The sequence below is a fragment of the Antechinus flavipes genome, chromosome 1, assembly GCF_016432865.1.
Source record: "Antechinus flavipes isolate AdamAnt ecotype Samford, QLD, Australia chromosome 1, AdamAnt_v2, whole genome shotgun sequence".
Lineage (NCBI taxonomy): Eukaryota > Metazoa > Chordata > Mammalia > Dasyuromorphia > Dasyuridae > Antechinus > Antechinus flavipes.
Window position 1 is genome coordinate 150,260,454 of NC_067398.1, and position 22,412 is coordinate 150,282,865.

Genomic DNA, 22,412 nt, shown 5'->3' on the forward strand with positions numbered 1-22,412 from the left:
GAAAGAAAGAAAGAATATTCAGCTATAAACATTTCAGAAAATTTCAATGAAAATTTACAGTTAAGTTTTAAAACTATATGGAAGATCTCAAAACTCACAAAACCTAGCTAATAACAGAAAATACATGGAAAATTATCAAATATATGCTGCAAATTCTTCACTTCTCAAGTATTGCTCATAACTTACATATAAATGAAAACATGTCAAGACACATAAATGACTTCACAATACTTCTATTACTACTTTTAATGAATAACGACTGTATACATCATATATTGGTATTTAATTAGATCTAAATTATATCACTTTGTCTATCTGCACTTACCAGTGAATTAAATCACTGTTCTTTTAGATAAAGCCTATTTTCCTATGTATATTAAACAATACAAACAGCAATTAAGTACTTCAGATGAGATAAATTTTATTCCAATTTACTGTCATATTTCACATGGCTAACATTTTTCAAAAGAATACTAGCTTTCTATAACCTTTTAATTGTATTATGCTTTTGATCATTTAAAATCAAATGGAGAAATGTTTTTTTTTCCTTGTGATTAAAGCGAGATAACATATAAAAATTTAAAATAAAATTTTTTTCTACCTAGCTCAGTTACTTGTCGATCAAATGGGCAGCGAATTGCTCTTCCATGGAGGGGAAGGCGTGTAAGACAGTCATGACATACAGTGTGGCCACATAAAAGCAGGCGTGGAACTTTGTCTCCTTGCAAAGAAAACACATCTTCACAAACTCCACATTCTAGAACCTAGAATTTGAAAAGGAAACAGATTGACTTTTTATTAATTCCCTGAGTTCAAAACTGGTCTTAGACATCAACTAGCTGTGTGATCTTACACAAGTCACATAACCTCTGTCTGTCTTGTTTCCTCACTTGTACACTAGGGATGAGAATAATACAGCTACTTTCCAGAGCTGTTATGAAGATCAAATGAGATATATTTGTAAAGTGCTTAGCATAGTACCTGGCAAATAGTAGGTACTATATGAATGCTAAATATTATTATCATTATTAATTTTAAATAAATGCATTTTAGCTTAATTCACTTGTTTAATAATTTATTCTACCTTACTGAGTTTTCATATAATTTTACATTCTAGGGAAGAACAGAAATAGTTTGTATTTGATTTGAAAGTCTTCCATAATTAAGTGAAACAATTTGTTTTTAAAAGAAATTATTTAGCAGTTATTTAAAGCTATTACAATATATGTAATTTTTTATTAAATCTACTTCTGAAACTACAATATAATTTCCATCAATGTTGACTATTTTCTCTACAACCTGAATTTACTTCATAGATAACACTAAGTTCAAAATGCCTTAATTGCACCAATAGCAATATAGAGAAAAGAAAAACTTTTCTGCCACAACTATTTAAAAAAAAAAAAAAAAAAGACCCTAAGAAAAGCTTTGTTTATATATCTATCACACCCTACTTTTTATAGTAGGAAAAAAAGCACAAAACCAACATCTCTGCTACTTTACTAGAAGACTTAAAAAATAATGGATTTCATCTGTTTCTTTATTAGTAAAATGAACATTATTTTAACTTCACACCTATTTTACAGGGTTAAGGTGAAAACCAAATGAAATGATAATGAGTCTTCTAGTCATAAAGTAACAAATAAATGTAAAATGTCATTACTTTTATGGTAAATAAGTAATCTTTCTTTTAGATATTTAATTATTATGTATTGCACTCACTAATTGTTAATATTTTAATCTACAAAAAAGAATCTTTGCTATGTCATATAACATGGAAAATCAAATCCTATAAGATAATTCAATAAATGCTTTAAGGAATTAGAGATTTAGTAGCTTAAGTCAGTAAAATAGCAAGATTTATTTTCAGATAAACTTTTAAAAAAAAATTTAGAGGATTGGCTTTATAAATTCCAAATGTAACACATCCATGTTTTTTCTCTAAAGAACAGCGCTAGTTCTTTGTGGAAAGCACAAAGATGAAAGATAGCACTGATGCATTCCTTTAAAATGATGCCATCGCAATAAATTAATCAATCAATAGATCATGCCATTTTGTGTTTAGCATTTCAAACCTTCATAATCTGTCCCTTGTCTAACCTTTCTGGTCTTATTAAATTTAATTCCCCTCTAAGTACAGTACTATTCAGCAACACTGGCCTTCTTGTTTCTCATACAAGATATTCCATTTCCTGGCTCACTCCCCCTTTTCACCGGCTGTCCTCCAGCCTGGAAAGACCTCCCTCCTCACCTAACTTCCTTAACACAAGGTCCCCTATTATAGATGATTTTGCTGAAGTCTTCCCTCTCACATTCCTTATGTACACAGTTGTTTGAATTCTGTTTCCTAAACAATCAGAGCAACTTGAGGGCAATTGATTTTTGCTTTTCTCTGCAGAATGCCTGGCTCAGTTTAAGAAAAGCCTGCTGTGAATGAGTGACTAACAGGGTCATCTGTGACAGATTCCTTAAATCCCTAGACAGGAACTATATCATATGATTTATAAATAAGAGACCTTAAGTTTAAATCTCCAAGAATATAAGAAAAATCCTCAAAACAAAACAGAAAAACCCTGCAGGCGAATTGAGTCAAAAAAGAAAACTGCAGTAAATCCTTTTGTAACATGAAGCATACATACTTAAGTAATCTCCTAATTATACATTACTTAACAACCAGGTTTTGTTCATCTTTGTAGTTTTCTAAAACCTAGCATGGGGCCTTAACATGTAACAACAGACTTTGAACAAAGCTGTTAAATTGAGCTGATGATCTCAATCTTTTTACATTTAGATTTTTTATACCTTTGTTTTTCTGGGGAAAAAAAAAGGGAGTATATGAATAACAGTCCTTACATTTATTTGACATACTACAATTATAAAATACTTGGTGTTCAAAGAATTCAAGATTTAGAATTTAAAAGGAAACTTGTGGGCCATCTAGTGTAATCCCTACATTTTCTAAATGAGGAAATTGAGGCCAGATAGATTTATATGCTTAAAGTAACAGTATTTGAATCCACGTCCTTTTAGTCCAAATAGCCCAAGTCAAGCCAATATTCCATGTAAGAGTACCAAATGTAGAATATATTCCTTCTAGGGAACAGGTTTTAGGAAATACATTGACATCTTGAAACCTTCTTGAAAAAAGGCCAAAGAGCCCATTATCTTATTTAATCCACATAACCTTATAAAGTTAAAAAAAGCAAGTGGTATTCTCATTTTGCATATGAGGAAAACTGAGTGAGGCAGACCTAAGCTTTAGATGAGTCAGGATTCAAAATCAAATCTTCTCCAGAGCTAGATAATGATTCTTTCATTTTTTAAGATCACACAAAAGCATCATACTACCTATTATAATTAAAAGCCTAAATGATTCATTCCAAATACAGATTTCTAGGATTTTTTTTAATTTCTAAAGATATTAACACTGAGATGAGTGATAGTACCAACGAATTATTTGATATTGTAACAGGACCTAACTAAAACATTATCCTCTGGGGTACATATTACAGATTCACTCAAAAAGGAATATCCTATCAGTAGAGAGCTTTCAGGTAACTAACTTCATCCCCATGGACAAAGTCCAAAGCAAACAAGTGTTTTACCAAATTTGCACTGTATGCTTCAGGAAACATATTTAGGCTCCACAGTATTACTGCAATGACAGTGACATCATCCAAATTTTTAAAATTAAAATGAACTAAAAATTATGGTAGCTAAACAACCCATTAAACTCACTAGTTACTTGCTAAATTCTGCACTAGTTTTTAGATCGTATACTAGTTCAAGATATTAAAGATAGGGCAGCTAAGTGGCACAGTGGATAGAGCACCAGCCTTGAAATAAGGAGAACCTGAGTTTAAATTTGATCTCAAGACACACTACTTCCTAGTTGTGTAACCCTGAACAAGTCACTTAACCCCAAATGCCTCGGGAAAAAATATTAAAGATAACTATACAGCTATATAATCTGCTGATATCCTACTCTAAAACACAGGCATCACAAAAAGATTTCAAAATGCAGCACTTCCCAAGTGAATTAAATGAGTTTTATGACCTCTTTGCAGGAACTGAATGCTATGTAACTTCACAATCAGCCTCCTTAGGATAGAGAATTGTGGAGTTTATCATCTACAATCGTTTTCTACAGTCCCTTTTCTACAATCTAAGATCCTTTTCTATAATGCACAACGGCCAATTAAATACAAAATCTTAATGCAGTTTTAAGCTTTTAGATCCCTTTTAAGCTCTGATAACTTAAAACTACATTAAGACTTCTGGAATATACTGCTTATTGTGAATAATGAGAATGCAATCTGCTAACAAATTATCAGCACTGGAACAGACAATAAAAATGTGAGAAATGAGTTCCAAGCACTTCAGCTCACATTTTTCTCATGCGTTGATAACAACTGGTTCATCTAATATAATGAACAGGCTGTGGGAGATGTATGAAGCCATTAGAACAGCCCATAAAGACTAAAACATTACTGAGGTATATACTCTATTTGAGTTTTCTAAATATTTAACTAATAATGCCCGGAATCCTGGAAACAATATTAATTTTGTAGTCAAAAGATATAGATTCCAAAGATACCTTTAATATCTATATTCTCTTAAGCAACTCATTTCCATCACCCGTTCAAGCCTCAGTTTCCTCATCTGTTAAATTTTTTTTTTTCAATTGGATCTTCTTTTCTTAACCTAAGGTACTTTAAAAAATAATTTTGGGATAATTTTCAATATGGCTGGCTTCTTATTAAATCTTATGTTTTGTTTTATGCACTTAAAAAAAAAAACCTAAAAACATTCCTCTGAGAAAAGACTCCATTGGCTCTCCCAGACTAGCAAAGGAGCCCATGACACGGAAAAAGGTTGGCCTAGATTACCTCCAAGCTTTCTTGCAGCTTTAAGGCTCCCCAAGATGCAGAATCTACAAGGAGGGCAATGGCCCACGAGAAAAACCTTCACCAGTGCTTCTTCCGAAATAAAATGTCAGACAATTACGAAATGACGGCCCCCAATGAAGCCCAAGGATGCAGGGACTGGAAGGGAAAGTGGAGGAGCAAGAGAGGAGGGAGAGGAAGCTATTCATTGTCCAGTGCAGCCCAAGGATGCAGAGACGGAGTGGACTGAGTGGGGGAGGCGGGGAGAGCCTGGCCAGGGAGAGTGCAGGGCTCTCCCAGAGTCCCAAGGCACCCGAGGCTGCGAGAAAGGGTGTTAAGAGCAACTCATCCACGTCGCAACGACCCCCGGGCGACCCCAGAGTGGTCCTCCGCCGTCGAAGGGGAGGGGAGCAAAAAGATAATTATAGTAGGGGGGGGGGAAAGACGGGGACTAACGGTGCCTCACCTTAACGACGGTTGGGCCTCGAGTTCCGTGCTTGCCGCTCTCGATGCCGGCACCGGGCTTGTTTACAAGCAGGGCCGCCATCGCAGCAGCGCCGCTGCCGCAGCCAACGGAGGGGCGGGAAAAGATCCGCCTCCACTTACGCATCAGACTGCACAGGCGCAAAGAGGCGGCCACGAGAGGCAAGGACAACGAGAGAGGCGAGGCGCAGCTCCGCCCAACCTGCTGTGGCCTGGGAACGACACACAGGGGCGTTATGTCGGCGTGGCTTTGCGCGTGCGCACATTTGACGATAAAGCACTTGAGCTAGGTAGGACCCTGAGGGGTGTCCTGCCTGAGGCTGTGATTGCGTTTCCCATTCCGACCAATTTTACTTAAATCCCAGAATGCAACACGGCATCGGGACAAATCCCGGCATGCTATTTGCTTAATTAACGCTCTGGAATCCTGGCTCCCTGGCCTCCTTAGAGATACGGCCGCTAACACTCAGCGTCTAGAAACGACCCTTTGCAAAATTATATGGTTAAATGATGGGTAAGAAGAAAAATGTGGCTAGAAGAAGCAATTGGATTTGTGAGCTGCTTCTCAGGGTGGTAGAACAAATCAGATTATCTTCGCGTACGTTCGATTAGAGAATGATAGTCGATTTCGATGGAACCAACTCGCGGAGGAACTCCTCCGGGCGGAGGTTGAGAGGAGAAGGTGGGAGTGACTAGGAGTCGCCGGCCTCAGATTACGGGATTGACGCGTGATTCTTCTTCTCGCGCGTCTTCCTGTTTTCTTCCGGGTTGGAGGAGGTGGGGCATTGTTTGATGGGCCTGGCCAGCCTCCGTTGTCGGTAGCCCTAAGATTCCGGTGGAGATGGAGGTGAACCCACCAAAACAGGAACATTTACTGGCGCTAAAAGGTAAAAAAAAAGAAAAGAAAAAAGTTGTAGAGATCTGTCTTAGACATGACGCTTTCTTCCCCACCCTTTCACTTCCATCCTCTGCATCCCTTTTGCCTCCATCGTGGCGAGCGGGGCTGGCTCCCTCTGGCTCCTAGAATGACCTGGAGCTCGATTCCCCTGCTCTGTCCTGTGGATCAGAGTCTCGCCACCCATCCAGGCCATAGCCATCCCAGACACCCCATTGTCCCTTCTGTTCCCTCCTGAGTCAAATCATAGGAAGCTTTTGGTGGTTGGGAGACAAATGTTCCCTTCTTCCTTAATTCATTGGGCGGCTTTGGGGAAAGCTTTCAATATTCCTCAGTAAAATAACTTTAATAGCCACTTAGTGTTACCTCAAAGTTCCTACTCCTAAGGGCAAAAGTGCACAAAGTTACAGAATAAATCCCAAATTTGTCTCACTCGTTAAATTTATTAGATTATAATACATCATTTGTTAAATGCGATCGAAAGGGGATAAATTTTAAGTATCCTACACAAATACCTTCTCAAAATACAAAGGTTAATTATAAGCTAATTTTGTTAAGAATGAAACTAGTAAATTTTGAGTTTTGCAGATAATTGATATAGGGAGCTGGGTGGAGATCTAAACTAAGCAAAAATATTACTCTTTGAGAATTGGTTTTCTTTTTGGAACACCAAAAATATATATATTTTTTAATTGGGTGGACTCCTATTGATCTGTTTCACTGATCTCCCTTTACTGTATACAAATTGATGTTTAGTTTGTGATAATTTATTTTCAGTAGAGCACATACATTTTGTATTGTAGTCATACTTCCTCCTTGGTACCACTTTTTTAGATAGTTTTGGGAGACTAATCAAAATTACACTATGGAGAAGTAATGGACAGATATTGCCAGCTAGCCTATTATTCTTCTGCAACAGCCCCTGGCTGTAACCATTCATAATTGTACAAAATTTGAAAGAACCTTAGAAGCCATCTAGTCCAACCTTGTCTATTGATAGACTTAATTTTTCAAGCTGACAGAATTTAAATAGGGAATATTTTTTTCAGAATTTATTCCCTTATCAGCCTTTATGGGATTATAATTATTTATTGGCTTTTTATCATACATGTGCCTAAATCTTTAGATGGACAGATCACAGAATAGATTTCTTCTAATTCCCATGCATTTGTTTCTGCCTCAAAGATTTCAAACAAATTTTGACACAGTAGTCAATTTTGAGACCCTCTGAGTAGCTCGGGTGAAAAATGAATCGCAATTTACAGATTGGTGAATTTTCTTTAGAAAACAAAATTGACATTTTCTTATTTGCATTTCATAAGATAATGTTATAGTGCAATAAAACATATACATATTATATCCTGATAAAATATTGACATGAGATAATTGTATAAATATGTATACATATATTGGATCTAACATGTATTTCAACATATTTAACATGTATTGGACTACTTGCCTGCTCCGGAAGTGGGTAGGAGGAAGGAGGGGAAAATTTGCAACAAAAGGTTATGCAAGAGTCAATGTTGGAAAAATTACCCATGCATATGCTTTGTAAATAAAAAGCTTTAATGAAAAAAAAAATATTTACATGTATAGACATACTTTTTCTTCCCTCTCCATTTTTCCTCTCTTTACCTGTCCAGACCAGAACAAATCAAATACCAGAAATCAAAAGTGGCAGCTTTTAGGAGTATGTACAGCATTACTTAACTTCATCAACTTGCTAATATAAATATTGACACAAAATATGTTAAATCCCTCAGCTAGAATAATTAGACTAAACCAAGTTACTAGTGAAAGTTCTGTAATTGTGGATAGAGCACCAGCTCGGAAGTCAGGAAGACCTGAGTTCAAATTTGTCCTCAGACACTTAACACTTCCTAGCATGTGACATCACTTAACTCCAATTGCCTCAGCCAAAAAAAGAAAAAAAGAAAAAAAAGAAAAAGCATTTTGTGTGCAATGATCAACTATGAATTATTAATGGATTTTAACCTGCTTAAAATGCAGTATCCAATCATATCTATATTTAATGTTTGTTACTGAGAATGGCACAAATATAGTTGACAAAAATTACAGAAAAACTATTTGTTTAGAGGTAGCTAGGTTAATAGAGCAGTCATTGTGCCTAGAGTCAGGAAGACCTGAATTCAAAAATCTGGCCTTGGACACTTAGTAGCTGTGTAAATTCTTCTGGACAAGTCACTTAACCTCCATTTATCTTAAACATGGGAGAAGGAAATGGCAAATCTATCTTTGCCCAGAACACTTCATGTACTGTATAGTCCATAGTCAGTCACAACTAAACAATTACTTTTCCTTAAATCCACTTTTAAAGTATAAAAAAGTTCTTGTAAATAAAAGTTAGTCTATTTTTCTACATTTTGATAGGAATCTTTTAGCCTTTATAAATTTGCAAATTAACTTTTTCTTTAGTTCACATGAGAGTAGTATTTAGGAATCAAAAATTTGTTTTTTGTTTAAATTTTAAAACTATTGCATAAGAATATTTTACCATATTCTAAATGATTAATATTTAATAATAAAAAAGGATACAATTAGAATTCATCGCATCATAACTTGAAGACTTCATAATTCATTTTTGAGATAGAGATTGAATAATTTGTTCAAGGCTACACAGCTAATCCAGAGGAAAGCTCTGATTAAAATCCCAGCAATCCTTAGTATTATTTCAGAGTAATCCACTATAATGGTATGGAGTCATTTGGATATAACAGTCCTATTTAAATTTTTTGCTTTTTTAAAATGTATTTGCTTTAGTTCCAGATAAACATAAAACTAAATTTCTAAAATAAAGATTTTATTTAAAAATTTACAAGTCATTTTTAAAAAGCTTTCTTAACTTTTTGAAGTTTATAATTACCAGTAGCTGCTCTAGCTAATATAAAGTACACAAGTTCATTTTTATCCTATTTATGTATGAACTATTTTGAGATACCCAGTGTATCTTATTCTTTGTAATACTTTTGCTTTAGGTCCTGTTTCTTCCTTCTCATCAGTGCAGAATGTGGAAAGAAGGACAAGAAAGTCTAATAAGTTCTAGCACTGAGGATCTTGATCAAGAAGTGTTGTGTCCTCATTATTAGTATCTGGACTTGTACAAAATGAGTACAGAGGTAGTATTATACTACCGGCCATGTGAAAGTGACCCTACACGATTATACAAAGTTGCAGAAGACGCTATTAATGAATTTCCTACTCGACCATTATTGAGGTTTATACCTTGGTTTCCAAATGATGTAATAAAACTTCCCCTCAAACCTAAAAGACTACCACCGGTTATTTCTGGTGAGGCAGCTAACGAAGTGGACCAGCACTTTACCATTTCAGAACATCACAGGAAAGCTCAAAATTATGATTGTACAATGGGCCTTCTGGAGTTTCAACCAAATGTGGAAAAGATGAAGTGTTTAACCCGGGCCCAAATACTGGATGAACAGATTAGTTGTGGAAATCCAGATGAACAGACCAAAAAAGCAAAACGGCATTTGAAAAGGTCTTGGAGTGTTTCAGTTTCCAGGAATTTTACAAAAAATATTTTGCCTTTATCTAAAGAATTACAACAGAGTTTAGAAAAATTAAAGTTACATTCATTATATAGAGCAAGATGGACAATAGAACAATCCGTTTTTAACAACCAAACTTTGGAAGATATTTGGATAAAACTGAATCGACTTATCAGGCATAATGAACTTCCATTTTGTAATGCTACAATACAGAGACATGTGAGCCAGATATGGGTATTCTGTGACATTGTGCACTGTGAATATGTGTGTAATCTGCTTAAAGGAAGATTAGGTCTTAAAGGGAAAATGAATTTATTTGTACATAAATACGGAGTGATTTTTAGTATGTAATAGAAATGAATTCTTTTTGCAGAGAATTAAATTTGTATTCTCTGTGAGGAATGCACTGAAATATAGGTGATAAATAAATTTTGGGATTTATTTTTAACTTTAATGGGAAGTATTTTCTTTAAAATTGTGGTTCTCTATTATGCTTTGTGAATTTTAATACATCGTGTGGGGAATAATTTCATCATATGGCTAGATAAGAGTACAATTTTTGGTGTGTAAAGTCAAGAATTCTGAACTCTATAAATAACCCCTTCTGACAGATAAACAGGATTCTAAGTCATTTTCTCTTTATTTCTCTTTTGAAGTCCTCCCAGGACTGAATATATCATTCCAGAGCCTCTGGATGTCAAAACTTTCGAGAGAAAATATTCTTCATTATGGCTTATTGCTTTTCAAGTGATTAGACTTAGATATATATCTCAGGCAGCATGGAATAATGGATAAAGAGTTAGACTTGAAGCCAGGATAATATGGATTCAAAGTCCTCCCCTCTTTTGAATTTTCCTATTGCTCTAGAAGGTACCTCTATCTTCCTAGTCACCTGCTTTGAAACCTCAGTGTTATCTTCAACTTCTCTCTTCTCACTTAACATACATATCTAGTCAATTGTCAGATCTGGATGTTTTCTTTCGTCTAACATCTTTCCTTTATGACTCCATCCCACCATTCATGCAAACACCATTTAGTGCAAACCCTGATCATCTCTTACTTGGACCTCTGAAGTGGCCTAACAGGTAGCCCTGTATTGGCTAACAGCAACATTTTTCTAAAGTTTGCCTTACTGGTCAGTCCTCAGCTCAGTAAGTCCTAGGAGTTTTCTGTTGCCTCAAAGATTAAATATAAAGTACTGTTTTTTAAGACTCTTCATAACATTCCCCTTTGTCACCTTCTTATAGGCATCTTATGTTTATTCCTATCCACACATTTGACAATACAGCAACTTGGCCATCTCTGCTGAAGTGACTAAAATAAGACTATTTTTAATGTATGTGTTCAGTATCAACATATTTTTCATTGTCCTTGAATTATTTTTGACTAATTTTATTTGACAACAATCCTGTCAAGTTTCTACTCTGCAAATCACTGTATTAAGTACTGTGGGAAATTGAGAGATTTTGAAATACAGATTCAACTCATTGAAATAAAACCCCAATTAAGAGAAATAATTAAAGAATGAGGTATTCTGATTAATCAAAATTTAACCATTTATACCTGTCACTACACACTATGGCACACTAAGAGCAAAAGCTCTTTAATAATAAATATGTTCTTAATATCCTAAAATTCACAGGATATTTTTCCTGATGAGAGGTTTTTTAAGCTACTAAATTAGATACAATCCCATGAAGAAAGGAAAATAGATTTAGGTTTTTGTCACTTTTATATGAGAAATTCTATTTTAAAACTGATGATCTTTTTTTCCATGAAACTGCATGACTTTTATAAACAATATAGGAGGCAACATGCTGAAAGAATGCTGAAATTTGTGGTCAGGGAACTGAAGTTCCTATCTTGGCTCTGCTATTTATTACCAGTGTGATCTTGGGTGTATTTAACCTTTCTAGACGTTGGTTTCCTAATCTGTGAAGTCAGAGACTTAATCTAGATGACCTCTAAGACCTGCTTGCCCTAAATATAATACTGTTCCCATTCACTGCCCTAGTTTACTGTCTGAACCTACAGACAAATTAATAGGTATAAATTTTTATATAATAGTGTTTTTGTATTGCCAATATGAAGCTAAAATAGAGCTGATTTTTTTTCTGCATCTTCTTAAAAATATTTTTTACTTTATTAAATATTTCCCAATTGTAAGACAAGAAATATGATATAGGTGAAGTCACGTAAAACATTTCCATATTAGCCATGTTGCACAGGGAAACAGAGAACAATAAAGTTTAAGAAATATACTTTAATCCCTACAGCTTGTTTTTATTACTTGAAGAGAGTGAGGAGCTAAGTAACACTCTTCCTTTACCTCAAATCAAAGTAATTTGTATATGCTTTTTGCTCGGCAAGATCTTAACCTGTTGCTGTTAGCACATACATACTCAGGATGCTAGGTTGTGGCAGTAAATAAAGGTGACTGATACTTTATAGATGACCATTCATCTGGTAAATCCCACTATAATTTCCAAGGAAAATCTTTTAAGGATACATTTGATATGATATTTACCAAATTCATATTAAAATATAGGTAGTTAGGGAGGACATTATTTGCAAAAACAATATTGTTATTGTGCCAACCCAGTGCTTGTGGACCTTGTCTATGTTAAATCCTACTGTAGATTAGGACATATAATCACAAAGTTATTGCCTTTAATAATCTATAGTGTGACTGAAGAACTTTTCCTTATAGTATTACTAGGTCAATAAGTTAATGTTAGAGCAAAAAAAAATTTGTGACTGAAGAACTTGTCCTTATGGTGTTACTAGATCAGTAAGTTAATGTTAGAGCAAAAAAAAAAAAAAAATTTAGGATTTTTAACATTTCTGGCTTTTCTAAAGATGTTATTTGAAGCTTTTCAATTTGTTTTTAAAATTTGAATTCTCTACCCAAAGACAATGTATCTTTTCTCCTTTGATATTGACAGATTTTCCTATATATTATTTAGGATTTGAAAGAGAGCTTCATTAAAAGCTAAGGGAAACTACTTCAGGCATAATGAAATATGTGAATAGATTCCTAATGGAGCATAGTCTATTTGGGGGGAACAGGACTAAACTACTTTTTATTAAACATCTTAGTCAAGTTTTAACTTAAGAATGTAAAGCTAGCATTTGTGGACTTCAGTTTACAAAAGTGAATAAGTCCCATTTTACAAATAAGAAAACTGCAACTGTAGGAGATTTAGTGACTTGATTTGAGCATTTTTTCCACTATAACATTCTGCCTTCAGCATATTATTGCTGTGATAAAGGTGTGCCAATCCACAAATGGCACAAATGACAAAATCCTTGACTCAGGAGCTAAGAAATAATTTAGTCTAACCTGATCAGAAAAGGCATCTCTTAAACTGACAATCATTCATCTTGCTCCCATGTGAAGACCTCTAAAATTGGAAACTTTGCACCTTCCTGAGGCCATTCATTCCACTTTAGGTGTTCCTTAAACTGAGCTTCAGTCAGCCTCTGCAACTTTAATCTATTGTTCCTACCTCTGTGTTATGGGACCAAGAAGAATACACATTCCATGTGTTCTTCCATTTCTTGAAAACAACTTATATTTTTCACTAAGTTTTTTTTTATTCAAGTTAATACTTCTGTTTCCTTCAAACTCTCCTCAAGTGGCATGGTTTTCTAGCATCTTGCCATGCTGTTTTCCTTTAGTACTCTTGTCAATGTCTTACTAAAATGATGTCAACCAAAATTGAATACAGGATCAGAGATGTAGTCTGTACAGCAGAACACATCACTGTCATGTCCTTTATTTTGATGCTTCTAAGATTATGCTCTATTTTTTTTTTATTGTTTTGGCATAATCTACTGTATGTATATATAAAATATATTCAATTTCATCATAATAGATGCAGTACATTACCCTGTTGAAATATTTTTGGCTTGTTACTGTTACCCAAAAATTCGCTATTCATTCATTAAGAAGTTTTAACTGGATTAAATCTGAGGTTAAATGGCAGTCGTATTACTTGTAAATATTAACCCAGGGAATTAATGACATTGTAAATTTTTCTTTCTTTTTCTTTTTTTCTCTCTAAACTTACAGTGATGAGGTTGACTAAACCTACTTTATTCACCAATATTCCAGTAACATGTGAAGAAAGAGACTTACCAGGTATGCCACAGAATATTTATGCATGTCACTTTATCCTGTCTGTATCTAAAAAAACTGGCATTTTTGGATTTTGTCCTTGAATCCTCATTGAAACATTACACACCCAAGTTATGTATTAATTGCAGCAATACCTCAGCTGCTTCCTCATCAATAGTTTCTAGTGCTTGCTGATGTGAAACTGACTTGAATTTTTATATGTATTTACATTTTATAATAATTAAATAATAAAACTTTTATTTTCCTTAAGTATTCTAATTTAAAGACTTTTTGGGAATTAAAACTAGAACTTTCTCTTTTGGGGGTCACTACTGAGTTTTCACCCTATGCCATAAAAAATATGATATTCTGCATTAGAAATGTCTTCATTTATAAAAAATGTCCAACCTCTTTAAAAAAAATAACATGATATCAAAGATTAAAAATTAGAATGATGTAAATCAAGAATGTAGGCAGAAATTATCATTTAATTTCCTCTAATCTTATAATGATCTTTGCACCAGTCATATTTTGACATATTTTGGGACACTTAATCCAGAAAACATTTGTAACCAAATTTGTTTTTTAAATGCTAACTTTCTAAAAGTCAGTAGCTGTATATGAGTGTTCATGGCAAAATAGGAAATGGACTGATAAATATCATGCTTATAAATAGAGCTTGGGATAATGATAACAGCATGAATCTTAAATATGAATATGATTGCATTATTTTTTAGGAGAAAAGAGTGTCATAAACTTTAGTTTGAATAATAGCATAACACAACTGAATCTTTTGGAAATCATTTGGATTAACCTTTATTTAACAGATAAGATAAAGACCTAAAATGTTCATGACTTACTGTTGTCTCACATGGAAAATAGTTTCTCCTAGAAATTATTCAGGTTTGTCTTTTATGAGTAACATTTAAAGGTATGAAAAATTTTTTTGTAAATTTCCTATCAGAGATAATCTTGTCTTAGATAGTTCTTTGAATTAAATTTCTACACACAACAGTGTTAGAAATGTGTTTTATCTTGCTACAGGAGATCTCTTTAATCAGCTCATGAAAGATGATCCTTCCACTGTAAATGGTGCAGAAACTTTGATGCTTGGAGAAATGCTGACCTTGCCTCAGAACTTTGGGTAAGACTTATATCTTCAGATAAAGTAGATAGAGATTTTTAGCTTGTGAATTTTGCCAACTGTTCTACTATTCTTGTTTTCCTGCCTTAATAAATACTAATAACCTGTATCTGTTAGGACTGATTTCTATTCCTAAAGATTCACCACTATGCATTCACCAGTATCCATTTGTAATCTAGGATTCAGGATAGCTAACCTCATGAAAACTCTACTCTGTAGGCTCTGCAGCACTGTGAAGTCTAAAAGCAATAATTATTAAGCTAGTTAAACATGGTCTTGTTCCAAAAGGTATTCACATTCTTATGCAGGATTTATATATTAAAATAAATAAATAGCATTAAAATGTAGAGACAAATAACATGGGAATGTCAGAACACACTGATCTGGGAAATTTGTAGAAGTAGTTGAGATTTATAGAATGGGATGATGAGATAGTACCTCTAGATACAAGTAAACATAATTTTTTTTTAATCTTATCATTTCATTTGTTCTAGATGTATATAAGATAGAGTACAATTCTTCCAGAGTGTAGTAAATAGCCTTCATGAATAACCATGACCTCCAAAATCCACCTCCTTATGGCATCAGTCTTTAAAAATGAGCTTCACTAAACTTTTTTAGCTTCATTAGACCTTTTCTGCCTCAGAGAACCGGCTAAAGATTTATTGTGCTCAGAGCCTTCTAGAATAACAGTCACAGTCACACTGTCACTGATTTCCTTTTGGACATCACAAACTGGATATCATATAGGCATCTTAAACTCAGCATGTCCTAATAGCTCTTTTCTCCAAAACCTTCCCTTCTTTCTAACTTTCCTTTTACTGTCAAAAGGCACCCATCAGTCACCTAGACTTCACAACCTCAAGGTTGTCTTCATCTTTCACTCCATTTACACAGTGATCTATATAAATCTGGCCCACTTCACCTCTCATCTAGATAATTTCAGTAGCCTTCTAATTGGTACCTGCCTAACTGGCCTCCATTATTCCCTCTTCTCTCCAATCTATTCTCCACTCAGCTGCCAAAATAATTTTTCTAAAGTGCAGGTCAGATCATGTCATCTCCTTTTCAATAAACTTTAATGGCTTTCTTTTGCTTCTAGGATCAAATGTAAAGTTCACTGTTTGGATTTTAAAGCTTTTTACGATCTAGCTCTTTTCTCCCTTCCTAGTCAGTCTTCAGCAACAAGCAGTAATAACAGCATTTATTAAACACCATGTGCATACCATTGTTTGCCAGGTGCAAAGAACAACTTCCCCTTATTCCCTACCCCCAAATCAAGGAGTTCACATTCTTAATAGGAGGTAAGGGAGCAAAAAACAAAACAAAACAATGCAAATGGAAATCATTTCAGGGAAAGCACCAATATTAAGGAAGAAAAGGACAGGTTCCCCACTAAGACTTATAGCCAGAAGGCAGAAAGTAGGAAACATGGAGCCCGCCAGTGAAAATGCCTGGAGTCAAAATCTCAGATGTCATTTGAAAAGGCCCTTATCTCTAGACTGCAAAATACATGGGTGAGAAAGGGGGAAATATAAGGGAGAAAAAGGACAGAATTTGAAGGATTTTAAGAGGAAATCAGAGAGTTTTATTTTTGATCCTGGCGATCATAAATAACCACTAGAGTACAAGGGAAGTGACAAGGTTGAACTTGGGGTTTGGAAAATCAGTTTGGCAGCCAAGTGAATGGACTGGAAAAGGGAGAGACTTGCTAAGGAGAATTGCCAGAATTCTCTCGTAATCAAGGTATGAAGTAAGAAAGGCCTATACCAGAGTTATGGCCTTTTATCAGAGGACATTGGAGAGATGCTGTAAAGGTAAAACTTAGTCATAGGTTGGGATGAGGGAGTAAGGCATGGAGGCAAAATTGCAGAACTGACTGATTAAGAATAGTGGTTTACCCTCAACAGTAAAAAGGAAGTTAGGAAGAGGGAAAAGTTCCAATGGAAAGATCATGAGGCTAGTTTTGGACACGTTTAGTTTAAAATGTCTATGATACTGTCCAATGAGCATTTGGGGATTTGTCATCTTAAAAGAGGTTAGAGATTGGCAAAGGGATCTGAGAGTCATCAGCATAGTCACTGAATCCATGGGATTTGATGAGGTCACCAAGCTGAACTAGAAATAGTCTAGAGGGAGAAGAGAAGGTCCAAAACAAAGCTTTGGCACATACCCACAGTTTGTGGCCTACCTGGGATGAAGAACCAACAGGGAGCAGTTAGGCAGGTACATGGCAAAACAGGAGAGAGTAATAATGAAAACCTAGAGAGAAGAGAGTATGAAAGAAAAGAAGTAGATTGATTGTGGTGATCTAGTTCAGATGGATCTGAATCGGTCCCTGTTCGGGCGCCAAAATGTGGTGAGCTTTTTCTTCTCAAAACGCAGCCAGGTGATAAAAGTTCAGATCTTTTATTATCTCCAATATAGCCTGGTTAGCTTAGAGGCCTATCTCTCTGCTTAGTTCCAAGAGCTCTCTCCGAATGTCTTTAAATCCAAAGGTCTGGTCCTTCAGCCTCTGCCTCTGCTTTCTTCAGCCTCCAGCCAGCTCTACTCTTCATGTCATTCCGGCGAAATCTTGACTTGTAGCTTCTTCACTCTCTGAAGAACTTCCTCGACTGGCCCATTGGCCTATTTATGCTCCTTCCAGAGAGAGGGATTATGGGTTTTCCCCCATAGTGCTCTCTGGCCCAAAGAGCTTCAAGGGAGGTATGAACTCATTGAACTCCAATGAGTAAAGGTGTGAACACAAGCCTTGTATTAATTAGTTCTACTTAGTACCTTGTTTCAGGTTCTGCCCAAAACATCTTCTTGTAAGATTAGATCAACTCTAATTAGTTAGCAGTTAGTAAGGATTCCAACAATTGATTGTGTGAAAGACTGCAGAGAATTGAAAAAAGGCCTTTATATTTTTCATTTAACTTTAGACAATGAGAGTGTTAGGGGTCAACTCAAACCAAATGAATTATTTAATTTTAATGTAAGGTTTCACTTTGGTAGCCAGGGCTTGATTTATTTTTTTGTTGATTGTCTGAACTTATGAAAGTGAAGAAGGAAAGATTAATCTTTTAGATTAGGAGAATTCTGGGAAGGTGATGGAATGGGTTAGTAAATTTCAAGTTCTCCTGATTTTCCCCCTCAGATAGAACACATTGGTGCCTCAGGGTAAACATAGAGTGGTGAAAAATCAAAAACATTTATTGCAGAACATGGGTCTTCCTGATACAACCATGAAGATCTGAAGAAATACCTTTAACTAGGAATTAACCTGTCCAAAGTGCAAACACCTTTGAGCTAGCTCCGTATCTAGTGGGTATTCCTCCGGCTAGCTAGGTGTGACTGCAACTTCAGCAGGAATCACAAAGATTTAAAGCTCCCAGACTGTTTGTCCAGTTGGGATCTGAGTTGGAGAGGACTTGTGAATCTTGGCAGATTGGGAACACCAGGCCCAATTGTGCTGCTGAGATGTGGCCCTGGGTGAGAGAAAACCAGCACCCTATGAATATAGAAGCACTGGGGCAGGGACACTGCTGGCTATGGACATTTGCAGGAAGGTGGAGCTCTTAGTGTGGGATTCTTAGTAAGAGTGGAGAACTGAAGGGAAGCTTGAGGCACCATCTCCCCAACCCACAATTACTGGTAAATACACTAAGTACCTGTTTATTTTTTTAAAAAATGAACCAGCAACGAAGAAAGAACCTTGCCATTGAAATATGGGATCAGAGAAGAGCAAGGTTAATTTTCAGAGAAGGATACTTAAGTAAAAACAAAATTTCTACCCCAGAGTAATGTGAAATGGTTGCCTGCCCAAAGAGAAAAACTCAAAAAAAGAAATTAAAAATCAAATGAGTCATTGAGGAGTAACTAAAAATAAAAATCATTCAAGAAAAACAAGATTATGAAAAAAAATAGCCAACTAGAAAAGGAAGCACAGAGTCTCAAAGATTAAAATAATTCTTTGAAAGTTAGAATCAGACAAAGGAAAGCTAGTGAAGCTATGAGAAACCAGGAAATAACAAAACATAAAGAATGAGTAAATAAAATAGAATATGAAACCTCTAATAAGAAAAATGACATATAAGAATAATTGGACTGCCAGAAAGTTGTGACTAAAAAGAGAACCATGACACAATAATGTAGGAAATGATCCAAGAAAATTTTCCTAGAGTGATAGAACATGAGGGGAAAGTAGAAATAGAAAAAATCCACCTATCACTACCTCAAAGAGATCTTTTGTGGAGAATACAGGAATATTATTGCCAATTTTCAAAATCCCCAGATCAAAGAGAAAATTTTGCAAGCAAAAAGAAAAATCAATTCAAGTATGCTGGAGCTATAATTAGAATTATACAAGACTAAATCAGCATCCACAATAAAGGACTGCAGGTCCTAGAATCATCCATCATACCAACAATCAAAAGAACCAGGTCTTGCAGCCAAAAATATCATATCTGTGATTTTGAATGAGAAAAAAAATGGACATTGAATGAACATGAAGATTTTCAGGACTTTGTATCAAACAAACCCAAATTTAACAAAAAATTTAATATAGAGAGCCAATATCAAAGATAAGTTTTGAGAAACTCAACATGGACAAACTCTTTGAACATAGTCAAATTTTTTTTTTTTTTACACAGGAAGTATATACTATATGTTTAAGATTCACATCAACAATAGGGTAGTTCAAAAGAAAGATTGACAGAATTAAGGTAAAAAAAGTAATCATGATAGACAAATGAGGTACAGAAGAAGAACAGACACACAGGCATTAGAAGGGGAAGGAAGGCTCATAGTTCTGAAAATCTATTCATATTGGGAATGGATTCAATAGGCAATACTACATATATACCATGAAAGGTATAGTACCCTCCAAAATCTATAAAGAGATAAGGGGAGAAATGGGCAGATGGGGAAGCTAAGGGTGAGGGGAAAAAAACAAGGGAGGGAGCCTTGGATGGGGGGGGGGGGTGAGTTTAAGTAATAGTAAGCCAAGTTATAGAGCAGAATTTAATGAAAGTCAGAAGGGATAGGAATGATTTGTATATGTGGTGTGCCTGGGAGTATATGTATGTGTGTATGTATAAATCTACATATATATACATAAATAAATTTTCTTATTTGTAGCTTGAGAATAATTGAGGTGGGGGAAAGGAGGAAACAAGAATAAAGCAAAAAAAAAAAAAAAGCTGAACAACAGAGAACGAAAGAACAATTTGCAAGGAAGTAAAGAAAAAATGGATATTCATGAATATAATTTCTTCTAATATATATACTTTCTTGATCTGTTAATTTGTTGTTATATATTTTAAATCATCCCTGATGTTCAGCTGGGTACGTGACAGTGTTCTCTTTTATTTTGTATTTCTTTTCTGTTTTTCTTTTTTCTTACTATTTTTTCAAATACAATAAATTTTTTTAAAAAATAATCATTCAGATTAAACTTTAAAATGTCATGGCTTATTTTTTTTCCCGAGAACTGTTTGTTGAATAGTTTACCAGCACATCACTGCTTTGACAATAGCAGTTTCAGTTGAATAATGTAATAAGCAGGCTATAAAGAGTTAAGAGATAAGAGGAAGGGAATTGGTATCATTAATTGTCCTCTTTGGGTAGTTAAGCTACAGAAAGGAGGAGAAATGAGGCAGTAACTATCTGGAATGGATGACCCAAGTGAGGTTTTTTAACAATAGGAGAGATGTGGGCATAGTTCTAGGCAGTAGGAAAATAGTAGACAAAAAAAGAGTGAAGATAAATGAGATTTTAAGATTGATAGAAGGGGCTAACCTGCTGGAGTAGATGAGATATAATGAGATCAAAGATACTTGTAGAGGTGTTTGTCTTAGCAAGGAGAAGGGATACCTCCCCTCCCCCCTCCCCCAGATGTGAAGGGAGGGATATCTGAAGATATAGTAAGTGATGAGAGATTAGGAGAGGGCAAGAAGAGCTCTTTGTGAGTGAAATATGAAGTAGGGTTTCCTACTGGAGAGGTTGAGGGAAAGAGGAGATATGAAGCTTTGAGGATGAAAAGGTTTGGATTAGTGTATTAATGAGATGAAGGATTATTTTGCAGCAGTGAGGGTCCAGTTGAGATTCACAGAACTTAAATTTGTTGTTGATTCAGTCAGCATAGTGTCATGATTTTCTCCAGCTTTGTTTAGTGGCCCTTGATAAGGAATGAAGGCAGAAATGGCTAAAATATTCCCAGACTGAAGCCTGGCAGAACAAGCTGTTTGATAAGATGAGGGAGCAAGGAATTTGAGAGAAGAGGACACTGTAGAGTTGAACTGCTTCCCTCAGAGGTCAAGGTGGGGAAGGAAAGAAAATCACCTAGTGCAGGCAGTATGGCTTGGGAAAGAAGTGAAGACAGGAAGGTCATGGTGAACACAGAGAACAGGGTTTGGGGCTGCAAAGGCAGAGAGAGAAAAATTTCAGAGTTCACAAACAGGCACTTGGACTTTACGTCCATGCAGTCACACTGGCCTGCTTCATGTTCCTTGTTAGAAACAATCTACCACTGGGCATTTGCATTGACTGACTGTTGCACTTGGAATACTCTCCCTCTTCACTGTGGTTTTTTATTTGTTGGTTGGTTTTTTGTCTCCAATACTTAGCCTATGCTAAGTGCTACCTGGCATATGATAAGTGCTTAAAATATGCTTATTGTCTTGGTTTAAAGTATTAAAAAAAAGTATCAGAATAGAGTTATTAGTGGAAAACTTAGATTTATATTCAAGGGAAAAAATGAAAAAACCAATTTTATTTTTATTGGACAAAATTTTACTCAAAGATTAAGTAAAATATAAATTATTCATTAAAGCTCAGTAACTTAGTAGAGGCTTAAAATCATCTCAAAAAAAAAAACAAAAAAAACCAAAAAAAAACCTTTGCTTTTCCATCCCTTTCAGACAATGTCACAGGACAGTTGGCAGGAAACTTTTTAACTTTTGGTAGGGACTCTATAACATTTCATAGATTATCTCAATATTTTACATGGCACTAGGAAATAAATGAATTTAGCAGCAGTGTTTGTGGCCACCATCCCTTAAGGCATGAGATGTGATGGATCCTGTCCAAGTGAAGATTTCAGTACTCCTCAGGGTGATGTACTCATACTTGGCTGAAGCAGATTACTTTCTAAATGATGGTTTTCTTTCGGACAGAAACATATTTTTGGGAGAAACCTTTTCCAGTTATATCAGTGTTCATAATGATAGCAACCAGATTGTAAAGGACATATTGGTAAAGGTAAGTAACATTTTGATTCTGAATGTTTCTGAGTAAGAGTATATTTTCCTGCCTTTTCATCAACTACCTGTTTCCTTTATTATTGGTATACTTTAGAAATTCAATATGCCAG

At 35.1% G+C, this 22,412-nt stretch overlaps 3 protein-coding genes across 7 annotated transcripts in view; 2 read left to right on the top strand and 1 right to left on the bottom strand.

Moving 5' to 3' along the window:
* TRIM23 (tripartite motif containing 23) overlaps positions 1-5,525 on the bottom strand; it is a 45,178-nt gene extending 39,653 nt beyond the window's left edge. Inside the window, exons 1-2 of one of the 2 annotated variants that reach the window (XM_051991256.1) lie at positions 5,353-5,525; positions 602-764 (exon numbers count right to left, since the gene is read on the bottom strand). In XM_051991256.1, coding sequence (XP_051847216.1) covers positions 602-764; positions 5,353-5,496 — 307 coding nt within the window. In that variant the 5' untranslated portion in view covers positions 5,497-5,525. Of the gene's footprint in view, positions 1-601; positions 765-5,352 lie in introns of those variants that run through there. The other variant, XM_051991262.1, reaches the window with a different exon arrangement.
* A 644-nt stretch (positions 5,526-6,169) lies between these two features.
* On the top strand, positions 6,170-10,410 carry SHLD3 (shieldin complex subunit 3). Its single transcript, XM_051991370.1, has 2 exons — positions 6,170-6,256; positions 9,264-10,410. The coding sequence occupies exon 2, from the start codon at positions 9,393-9,395 to the stop codon at positions 10,143-10,145; it is 753 nt and encodes a 250-aa protein (XP_051847330.1). The 5' UTR covers positions 6,170-6,256; positions 9,264-9,392; the 3' UTR covers positions 10,146-10,410.
* TRAPPC13 (trafficking protein particle complex subunit 13) overlaps positions 6,172-22,412 on the top strand; it is a 36,906-nt gene continuing 20,665 nt past the window's right edge. For all 4 annotated transcript variants that reach the window (XM_051991296.1, XM_051991299.1, XM_051991306.1 and 1 more), the window contains exons 1-4: positions 6,172-6,256; positions 13,870-13,938; positions 14,959-15,058; positions 22,216-22,300. In XM_051991296.1, the coding sequence (XP_051847256.1) occupies positions 6,211-6,256; positions 13,870-13,938; positions 14,959-15,058; positions 22,216-22,300 (300 nt within the window). In that variant the 5' untranslated portion in view covers positions 6,172-6,210. The remainder of the gene's footprint in view (positions 6,257-13,869; positions 13,939-14,958; positions 15,059-22,215; positions 22,301-22,412) is intronic.

Excerpts from the sequence above, each read along its gene's own strand:
- SHLD3 (XM_051991370.1), top strand. The coding sequence starts at position 9,393 with ATGAGTACAGAGGTAGTATTATACTACCGGCCATGTGAAAGTGACCCT.